This window comes from Diospyros lotus, chromosome 1 (assembly GCF_014633365.1).
Source record: "Diospyros lotus cultivar Yz01 chromosome 1, ASM1463336v1, whole genome shotgun sequence".
In the NCBI taxonomy this organism is placed as follows: Eukaryota; Viridiplantae; Streptophyta; class Magnoliopsida; order Ericales; family Ebenaceae; genus Diospyros; species Diospyros lotus.
Genome location: NC_068338.1, coordinates 43582018 through 43593218, shown reverse-complemented (window position 1 = coordinate 43593218; position 11201 = coordinate 43582018). Strand labels below are relative to the sequence as shown.

The 11201-nt window shown below is 34.1% G+C and overlaps 1 protein-coding gene across 3 annotated transcripts; it reads left to right on the top strand.

Annotated features, from left to right (window-relative positions):
- The first annotated feature begins 1124 nt into the window (after positions 1-1124).
- Positions 1125-9817, top strand: LOC127810710 (calmodulin-binding protein 60 B-like). Of its 3 annotated transcripts, XM_052350333.1 has the most exons (10): positions 1125-1311; positions 1843-1922; positions 2017-2092; positions 3281-3333; positions 3615-4108; positions 5199-5359; positions 5457-5648; positions 8126-8297; positions 8751-9217; positions 9396-9817. In XM_052350333.1, the coding sequence occupies exons 1-9, from the start codon at positions 1252-1254 to the stop codon at positions 9170-9172; spliced, it is 1710 nt and encodes a 569-aa protein (XP_052206293.1). In that variant the 5' UTR covers positions 1125-1251; the 3' UTR covers positions 9173-9217; positions 9396-9817. The 3 variants fall into 3 exon arrangements, with proteins under 3 accessions (XP_052206293.1, XP_052206287.1, XP_052206294.1); XM_052350327.1 differs by having other exon boundaries at positions 8751-9817; XM_052350334.1 differs by lacking the exon at positions 1125-1311 and adding an exon at positions 1473-1635 and having other exon boundaries at positions 8751-9817.
- The last annotated feature ends 1384 nt before the right edge of the window (positions 9818-11201 follow it).

Here is an 11201-nt window from a genome sequence, read left to right as displayed (position 1 = left end):
TTAAACATCTTATAAATAATTTAAAATTTAGTCATATAAAAAAATCATGTAGTACAATATAAAATATTAAAAAAAAAGTCTTAAAATACAAAACATGACCAACTAATATTTAAAAAATAAGTCCACGCTTAGTGAAACATATAATACTAAGATTGTTTAAACTGTGAACATGTTGTGTTTTAAAAATTATAGTATAGTTTATAATTCTTAATGTGTGATATGTATTGAAAAAAATATTGAAAAGCAAAAAATAGAAACCAATTTCAAAATTGGAAATACACAAGCTACAGAGCCTCAACATTAATGAGTCGAGATCTGTTGTCTTGCGTGACTGTTCTTTTCGTTGTCTATCCAATAAAAATTAGTCTTATCATCTAAATAACACACATTATTAAATAGTTATTATTTCTTTAAAAAATTATAAAATCAAAAATTACAATCAATATATACGATTTTATATTTTTTTGTTTGATTTTATAATTTATTTAAAATAATTACTATTTAATTATATGTGTTATCTGAATGATATAACTGATTTTTATTGAATGGACAATTAAGAGGAGAACAAATCTCGTCTCGACATTAACAGGGTGTAGTTGCATAATTATATTTTTTTGATAATAATAAATAATAATATTATTATTACGCATGATATTTATATAAAAATAACTGTTGCATGGAGCTTCCTCCCACGTTCATTTGGTTTAGACCATTTTATTCAAGCTCTTGTTATCGTTTATCTTTTATCGAACAAAATCGAAACAATAACAAAGGGGCCGTGGAAAAATCAATTCATTGACTGACTGAGGGAGGGTGCTTCTAGACAGCATAATTTGAGATGCTCCGGCATATTTTCTCTCTCTTTATTTGTCTTTGTGGCTTTGCTCTTAATTATTATTATGTCAAATTAATAAATAAAATGCTTAATACATACTCAATAATAAATTAAAAAAAAAAAAGAGAGAGAGAGAATAAATTTAAGACGTAAAAATGTTAGAGCATTTGAGTTGGGCACGTAATTAGTAATTTGAAACGCAAACAAGGGAAGACCTCTAGAATTCGAAGGACTCGACGCGCGGAATCCCGTTAACTTACGGTGGTGTAGATATCATATGGATTCGCTTACTCAATACGCGCGACCGACGACTTTCCAGAGAGAGAGAGGAATGAATTCCATCGAAGTTCATTCAAAACCACGTGGCCAATCGCACCTATAACCGCGTCTTCCACGTCACTCTATCAGCAACTTCGATGAATCTACTTCCCGACCGCCCACTGTCCGACTTCTCTCACCATCAGTTTACTCGGCAGGTAGGTACCGCGTTGTATTTTCTCTCTCTTCCAATTGTTCGGCGCTTGGATGATTTTATGTTTTTTTAAGTTGTACTTTTAGTTTTTTTTCCGGTACGTAGTTTTCCGTCTTTACGCGGTTGATTCGTTTGTTTGTAGAATCTCAACTCGGTCGAGTCCAATCCCCTCGTTAATTAATTGATCTTTGTTCTTACACAACTTCGTTGATTCCAAAAAACCACACTAATAACAATAAATACTAGGCCCCACCCCACATAGAGAGACGAATCACAAGAACTCAAATCATCACGATGTATTCAGCTAGATTCGATTACATATGATGAGGTTTGTCATCTGCTTGACTTTTGCGGTGGGCTGCACTTTGTAATTCAGTCGAAGGTTCCATTTACCTTCCTGGCAAATGTCCCGTTTCTCTCTCTTTATATGGAGCCGCAGTTGGGCTATTTTTGTTTACCTGGTTTTTGGTGGTGGGAGTTTTTGGTTGTTTCAAGTGGTTAACGATTCTATAATTGGTTTTTTGATGGTATGAAGCGGCAGTTTGGTGATTGCGAGGATGATGCTCTGTTGGCAGTTCAAAGTGGGGAGCCCAAACGAAGACTTACACTTGCAAGGTGAGTGGTGCCTTTTGTGTATCAGTGCCTATTTGGCATTTCAATTGGCTATTTTGAGATGATATTGATGCGGGGATTGTTGTTATTTCTGTAGTGTTGTTAGAGATGTGATGAACGGACTTTCAGCGCCTGAATTCGTGTTGAAGTTTGAACCCCTGCTGCGAAGAGTGGTAGGGATGAATTCTCGGTTCTTAGATGACCAGTCTTGTCATTTTTATCGCCCCTTAAGAGACCTTTCCTCTATGCACTTCTTTCTTACAGTGTTCACGTTAGGAAGTGTCAATTTGCAAGATCTTGATTGAGTAAATCAAATCTGTACCTTTTGAACATGGCTGCTCATAAATTGGTAATTTGAGCTTTGGAGGACTAGAACTGGAAGATATTTAAGTTTTGAGGATTTAGCTGCTTCATTCTGTCAAATTAAAAGTATACAGAGATTTACTTCAAGTAAATGCCTGAAAGATTGTTTACCACCACTTGCTGCTCCCTTGCTTTATGTGTTTCTGTAGAAAAGAATATAGTATTTTGCTTTAATAAATTTCATTCATAAAAAAAAAAAAAAAAAAAACTGTACCTTTCAATTTTCATGATCTATTCTTCTCTTCACGTTGAACTTCAGCCTTTAAACTAACTTGTTCATGGTTTGGAACTCAATTATTCTTTTCTTCTTGATGAACTATACAGGCTATACTGTTATCCATCATTATATTTCTTAGATTTTCTGGCTAGTATGTCTCACAGATGTGATAAGCAATTACTCAACCAATAAATGCCCCAATTTTCTTATTCATACACCTGTGAATTTATTAAACTCTTAGATAGTTTTTGTTAAAATGAGCAAGATAAAAGAGTATCAAGATAAGAGTGTAATGCTTTTCGGACCAAATTATGGAATTGTCAAAATAAGGCTAGAAAGTATTTCAAGATTTTTATCAAACTGTTTCTTAAATTTTTTAGAATGCACTAAAGGACACAAATGTCATTTTATTTTTATCTGTAAGACTAAAATATGTTTATCTTGAGGGGGGGGGAGATAAGCATATCTGAAAAAATTAAAATAAGAAGTCACGTGACTTATTTTTCAAAGGTCACTAGATAAATTTAACAAACGCGTCGGAAAGGACAAACATCCAAATGCTTTCCATATCTGACATTTTTTACTCCATATCTTAATTAACGAACACTACCTTAATGAATACGAGTTAAATGTTATTAGAGCCTGCACATGTTGTAAGTCCCCATTTAGGTACAAGGGGATGAATCTATTCATTGGTATTATGATGATTAACATCATTACTGTTGGATCCTTTCTATTACTGGACCTCTGTGTTCTTCATTCTCATTTCTTTGTCTGACAGGTCAGTGAGGAAGTGGAACGTGTATTAAGACTTTTTTGTGGCTCCTCCCCCATGTAAGTTCTGTATTCCAAGTGTTTGCTATGCGTTCTTTCTGCACAACCTCTCTGTTCAAAGGATCATGCTCGTTTGATTCTTCTAGTATAACAGGATTTAGCTTGGATCATATTTGATTTTCACAGATATTTCTATTCTGACCGTGTAGATTGTGGTTTGCCTGCATCATTAAATTTGTGGACATTGTTTAATTTTCTTTTGAGCAATGGGTCTTGCTTTCTTTTTAAGAACTTCTCTGATTTTTCAGTAACATTCTAAAGTTTCATTTGACTTATTTCAGACCATCACTGCATCAATTGAAATCATCTGAAGCAAGGGTTTGGCAATTGCAATTTGTTGATAAGTTGCCCTCTACCCTTTTTACTGGGAGCAGGATAGAGTCTAATGCTAGTGGTCCTGTTAAGATAGCTTTGGTTGACTCTGTTTCCAAGGAAATTATATCAGCAGGTCCCCTATCTTCAATTAAGGTTGAAATTGTTGCCCTTGATGGGGATTTTGGCACTAATGATTTAGAGGATTGGACTGAGGAGGAGTTCAAAGCACAAATTGTGCATGCAAGGGAAGGGAAAAGGCCATTAGTGACTGGGGAATTGATAACTACCTTAAGAGATGGAGTGGGTTATGTTGGCGACGTGAGCTTTACTGATAATTCGAGCTGGATAAGAAGCCGGAGGTTTAGATTAGGAGCAATAACTGTCCAAGGCAGTTCCACTGACGTAAGAATTAGAGAAGCAAGAAGTGATGCGTTTGTAGTAAAAGATCATCGTGGAGAGTGTAAGTCCTTTCATTGGCTTTCCTTCGCCCTCTTCATGAATCACTGTTTGCATTTGGATAATTAATTATTGAACTACTTTTATTCTTCCACTTGCTACCCTGAGAATCTTTTTTAAGCAGCTGGGATTTCACATGGACCTTTAGTCAGACAATAAGTGACTTTCTTAAAGCTTCTTTGCACTTTCATAACATTGTGTCACTCTAATGCTTGATTATATCAGCTTTTGGTTTCCATGCAACTAGAGCCATATTCTTATGAGTGATCACTTTGGCAATTTGGATTCGCGGAACATAGTTGTGTGCATGCCCATTCTTAAGGTTAAAGGACAGTTAAAAACCTCCTAGGAGTTACTTTTAATTTGTTCCTAAGTTATAAATTTATAAATTTTTAATTTCTTGCCGTTAAGAGTTATCAAGCCAAGCCTTGGTGGCAATAGTAAGGTTGTTCCTTTGTGATTGTAGGGCCATGGGTTTGAGTTGTGAGAAGTGAGAACAACCTCTTTGCCAAAAAAAACAAAAAACAAAAAAACAAAGAAAGGAAAACTAGGGGGAATGCCTGTGTACAAATACAATCCTCCCCCAACCCTCACAAAGCAAGGAGCCTTGTGCACTAGGGATGACATCTTATTCTTTTTGTTATAGTTTCTTTTGTTAATTATTGTTTTTTAAGTTTTGTGTGGAACTCCAAAAATTCTATGCCATACATAAAAGTTCTTTGGAGAAATATTATGTGTATATATGGATTTGTGCCCATCACTTTATGCAAATGATTATGATGCTCTTTTGGCCTTTTTTGCAAGTATAAAATACTTGATCTGTAGTTGTGCACATTCATGCATGCACAAAGAACACTATTTCATTTAAGTATACCTGTTGCTTTTTAATTTTGTGATTGTCATAGATTTTATTAATAGTAGTTGTCTCTTCCGAATGCTCCTGTTGAATTGCTAATTATTTCCCCTATTTGCCATTGATCCTGCTGGAGCTTAATTTTGTTATAAACCCACCAATATAATTGTGATTAAGTTTTCTTATGGTTTTCTGTTAGTCATAATAACAATAACAACACTGGGGTGATTTTTATATTCAGCGTATAAGAAGCATCACCCTCCAAATTTGGATGATGAAATATGGCGCTTAGAGAGGATAGCAAAAGATGGAGCATTTCATAGAAGGTTAACTGATGTAAGAATCACCACGGTCAAGGACTTCCTGAGGTTGTATCATGTTGAGCCTGTTAAACTACGCAAGGTAAGAGAATCTTTCTGTACTAAATTGAAGACATTATATATCAATACATTGCTTATTGAGGTGCCCATTAACCTTATTTGTAACCTGGAAACTGTAGGTACTTAGGATCTCGAATAAAACATGGGAGATAATTGTTGAACACGCCTCTGATTGTGTTCTAGATAATAAGTTCTACATATACAACATGGAAAAGGTTGGGCTTGTGGTTAATTCTGTTTTCAAAGTTGTTGGAGCAACCTTTGAAGACCAGACTTACCACAAACTTGATGAGCTGAATGAACATCAGAAGGTGTGTATTCCTAGCCTGAAATTCATTTCAATTACATGAACTTTCCAACGAGTTAGACTTTCTCCAAAATCTACTCATAATAGATATTTGCTTTCGCTCTACTTCTTTGAACTGTATGTATATAAAACAGACCTCAAAACCCTTACAGAATAAAGGTTTCCAAATTGCATTAGGGCCACAGTGCTATGGTTGTTGCAAATTTGCTTTAAGATTTTCAAAGTTCATCATACGTGTTCTCTTTTTCAATAAAAGTAAAACCTATTGCCTTGGGTTCTAGATTTTTCGGAGTTGCATCAAGTATCACATAGGCTTGTGTTTAGCCATATTGAAAAATTTTAAGAGTTCTTGTTAGTGCCACCACATATTGACCAATGACATCCTCATAACATGCTTTGGTTCAAAATAGCATAAGTTTTTACTTTTTTCCTTTCCGTAGCACAAGTTCCTGTTTTTCTTTCTCCCTAATGATCTCAATCTTTTCCATGATAACAACACAGTGATATCATGCATATGCTTTCTGATTTTCACCTTTATAATTATCAATTACTGCACTTTGTCAAAAGAGAATTTTGTTATTTGAATTGTATTTATTTTCACCTTTTTTTTCTTTCTTGGGATAAGAAGGCTTTTATAAGTTAAGGATGATAACAATGATGGCAGTTTAGCTTTTAGTTCCTTTCCTAGAGAAGTATCGTATTGGGCTGGCACTTCTGATACTCCATAAGAACTTCTAAGAATTGGGTGCCCCAAGTTTAGGAAGCCAGATGCTAAATTACTGGTGCTCATTTATCGTTTCCCTTTGTTGCTGTCTATCTAGTTGCTCATTTGTTCCTCTATATCACAATTCCCTGAATGTTTGTGGATGTTTATGGATTAGGGAAAATGCTATATCTTCACACAATAAAACCTGATGCCTGCTCCATAGTTCTTCAGGCTCATGCTTGAAAGCAATATATATGGTTGACCCTTTGGTGGCTAGAACCTAAAGCAGTCAAGGGGTGAATGACAGATGTGGCAGTTGAGGTCATGGATGGAGAATTGTGTGGATAAAGTTACTGTAGTCATGGATGGAAGAGTGTTGGATAATGTTATGAACTTTTATGGTTTTGGTGGGTTGTAAATACAGATATGCACACAAAGACAAGTAGCATATTGAAGAAAGTCCCCTCCACACCTTCACACCCTTCCCTTAGTCCACCTTCTTTTCTTGGGTACTTATCCAATCCAGTTACAATCTTCTTATGTACTAAAAAGTTCTCCTTTTCCATTTCGCCCTTTTCTCTTGATTTGTCCTGACTTCATGGGGTCTTGTTAATCCTTGGACTGTTGCTTGTTCCAAATATTTCACTTGAGTTATTGATATAGGCACTTGAGTTATTGGATGTGGTTTTCTCATCCGCACCATTTTTGGATATGGAAAGAGATGGCTGGAATTTTCTTTTTCACATGTGAAGAAGACCAATAGAGGCTCTTATGAGAAGAGTGGATTAGTTACACAAGTCTTATAAAAGATAAGGTCATTGATAGAAATGACTTAAGAGCTAAAATTCATGTTAGCATATCAACCTCACATAGTGGGATAAAGACTTGATATATGGTTGTTGGGGTAGATCCGCTGCCCTATGAAGAGATTTATCTGCATGGCAAAGTGTAGCATGAACAAAACATTAGCAGTCCCCCACTTCCCTCTCCTTGCTGCACCTGCTTTTCTATTGTAGCTCCTCCCTCTTTCTAGCTCACACTTAAGACACATACAGGGAAAAGGCAAGAACGATTAAAGTGAAACAATCAACACAAGCATGAAATAAAAGAACAAATTTCTTTCTCTATCACTGGTTTATGAAAGGTGGCAGCTCATCAATGCAACAACAACAACATATGGTCAGCTATATAAATTCCAGCTTTCTGTTCATTTCTATCCATGACCTTATCCTCTACAAGGCCTATATAATTAATAGCAAACCTAAGTATCTTCTATCAAGTTTTTCGTAATTTATCCTACCTCTTTTGCTTAATACTTGTTTTGTTCCATCTAATCTCCTTCAGGAAGCCTACGTCAGATCTCTCAAAAGAAAAAAAGGGAAACTTGTATTGGACTTGTTACAAAACTAAACCATCTTATTTATATCGTTTCTTGTATGCTTGCATATCCATCTTAGCATCCTTATCTCTGTTACACCCATATTTTTCCCATGTTAGTGATTTATTGTGTAACATTTGTGTCGTACAACAAAGTTGGTTGTATAGCTGTCATATCAAAATTTTCCTCTTTTAATAGTTTCAAAGATAATCTCCCATCTTTTTGGATGGTTGATCGAAGATATTTGAATGGATGTGGCTACTCCTTGTTAATGGTTTTAAACATAAGTAGGTCCCATTTTGTTTTGGTTATCATTATATGCCACAATATCTTGAATAAAAGTCTTGAATTGTTGCCTCCTGGTTCAAATGTGATAACTTCCCTATTTCTTTCACAGCGGCTGGTGGAGAATGTGAGGATGCACGCTTACAAAAATTTAAATGGCTTTGTTCCTCTTGATGATCCATCAGCCTATGGACCTGCAGTGGCTTCATCAAGCCTGCTGTCTGTTCCTTACTGCAGTCCAAGTTCAGTTCTGCAGCCTCTTGACTTCTCAATGGTGCACCAAGGTATTAATGGTCATTTCTCATTCTTGTCTCTCCCCTCTCCCCTCGTCTTCCTAGCTTGGATTTATTAAGAAGTAGCTCAATCACACGATCGATTTGTTGAATGAGTAGTGGGCAAATCCTTACAATTTTCCTAAAACTTTTCATGAAACCTCCACAATGGTATTTTCATGCTGCTCATGATAGCTAATAATAAGAATCCTTAAGGACTTAAAATCATCAATCGCAATCATGGGATAGGATCAAAGTATCTAAATTGTCATTTTGAAATTCCTCAGCAGGCCCCCCTGCCCTTTTGTTACTTCAACGAGGCCTACATCCATTTATTGTGTGATGGCTGTTAGATTCTTTACAGCCTGTTAGATTCTCTTCTCCCATTGGTGACTCAAGTTCATATTTTCCATTTGCTAATTCATGACCATTTTTCTGACGCCTTAACACCACATTGATTCTCAGATCAGCACGAGCCACAGATGATTTTCAATAGTACGGCACATTTACCTTATAACTACGATGTGCAAGATGGTAGTGAACTAGAAATTTCAGTGGCACAGCATTATCAACCAATGGAAGATCTTGCTCAAACATTAGGTAATGGTTTGATGTCAAATGTTTCTTGGTTTGCGCCCTATGGTGGAGGAACCACTTGGGATCCCGCTGGTCACCTAACAGCTCAGGGGGACATGTCGTTTTGTCAAGGCAACGGAGCTGTTGGATTCGTTCCTTCTGATTTTGATATCCATATTCCAAGGAATGGGAAACATAAAGCTAGGTGGTGCATGATTTGGGCTGCCATAAAGTGGGGGATATTGGTTCGACGAGTTGTGGCAGCCAAAAGAGATACATTTTTACAAAAATTTCTGGACTGCAATTTCTGAGCAATTCTCTCAAAGACTTACCCAGATAGTCTTGGCCTCAACCGGGTAGGTTGTTTCTTTTTCCAGATATTAGTTTATTGTTAACGGTATGGGTGAATCTTAGTGACGATGGTAGGTTGTTCTTTCGTAACTAGTTGAAGTTGTGGAAATAGTCTCTTTGTATAAAGAAAACAAAGGTAAGGCTGCACGCTAAAACTACCCTCTCTCTACTCTCACAAAGCAGGGAGTTTCGTGTATGGGGGCGCTCTTTAGTCTATTATTACAGTCTTTTAATCTCTTCCAGAATGAAGTAGGGCAATAAGGTTTTTGTACATAAGCAGTTACTTGGGCAGTTACACGATCAAGTAATCTCAGTTAGCTGGATGCGGCTGCAGAAAGAATGGCAATGCACGTCTATGTAGATCACTGAGTACTTGTTGTGTATTCATCTTACTACTTTAGGAGGTGTTCTCCTGTGTATTGCATTTGTTTAGTGCCTGTTTACGCCATCAAATGCAAGAATGGGATGCCTGTAGATATCTCTGTATTCAGTCATGTATTGTACTATCTAAAATTCCTTGTGAATTAGCTGTTGAACAGGGAGTGAAATGATCTTCGCTACTTGTGATCATGATGATCTTGAATGTTATTGTTTGTTTTATGTTATTATTATTCAATTTTTCATTCAGAAGCTTTGATCATATATTATTTAGTTTTATTTTTTAATTATCACTTTTAACTAAAAAATTATAATACTATAAATAATATTAAAGTTAATTCATAATCATTTTGTAAGTTAAAAAAAAATACAAACTAATTTTGAGTTAGATTAAAATATAAAATTTTTGATATGGCGAGGACGTGAGGTTTTAAAATAAATGAATTTATAATAATGAAACCCACATTAGTAGTTTATTGTGATCTTAAATTGTAAACAAATGTTTTATGGATAAAAATATATGTTGATGAGTAACAATTTTTATAATTATCAGTAAATTACTTTAATCATCTTTTTTTGTATACACATAGATAAAGTTGGCGGCTTGAGAATTGAGAAACCAACAAAGAAAGGAAACGACGAGCAGATATAGGGTTGCAAATGAGCCAAGTCATTCCAGTTTGACTCGATGTTTAACTCGATAAAAATTCGTTCGTTAAGATAAATGAGTTGTACTTGACCTTAATTTTGAATCTCAATTTATAAATAAGTTAAGCTCAATCTCAGCAAAACTCGTCTTGATAGGCTCACGAGCTGACTCGAATAACGAGTCAAAATCTGGCTTAATTATAGGCTTATTTATAAATATATTAATAAAATTATTTATAATTTTATAAAATTATCAAATTTTACATTATTATAATAATATTAACATATCACTAATAAAATGTGTTGATAACAAAAATTGTGACTTAAAAATAGAAGGTGTATGTGTTGATAAAATTATTTATAATTTTGAATAGATTTGTTTATAAATATATTAATAAAATTATTTATATACTTAAAAATATTATTTAACATAAAATTATCAAATTTTATATTATTATAATAATATAAATATATCATTAATAGAATGTGTTGAAAAAATATTTTTGTTGTGACTTAAAAATAGAATGTGTATGTGTTAATAAAATTATTCATAATTTTTGAATAGATTTGTTTATAAATACATTAATAAAATTATTCATAATTTTATAGAGATATTATTTATTTAACATAAAATTATCAAATTTTATATCATTATAATAATATTAATATATCATTAATAGAATATATTGATAAAAATAATTTGTTGTGATTTAAAATTAATTAACTAATGTATGAGTTTAATAGAATAATTATCATTTTAATCGAGTAAAAAATATTTAGTTGAGTAACAATTAACAAATATTGTATTAGGCTATTTTTTTATTTTTAATCAAATCAAACTTAAACATTTAAGGAATTAATCGATTATATGCTTGTCTTACGTAAATATATGATAGAATGACATTAATTGAATAATCAAATAGTTAATCAACTAAGTGGTACATTAGTTGAGTAGCTATAACA

Coding starts and splice junctions, on each gene's coding strand:
- LOC127810710 (XM_052350333.1), top strand. CDS start 1,252: ATGAATCTACTTCCCGACCGCCCACTGTCCGACTTCTCTCACCATCAG. Junction 1,923..2,016: donor CGAAGACTTACACTTGCAAG/GTGAGTGGTGCC, acceptor TTATTTCTGTAG/TGTTGTTAGAGATGTGATGA. Junction 5,360..5,456: donor AGCCTGTTAAACTACGCAAG/GTAAGAGAATCT, acceptor TGGAAACTGTAG/GTACTTAGGATCTCGAATAA.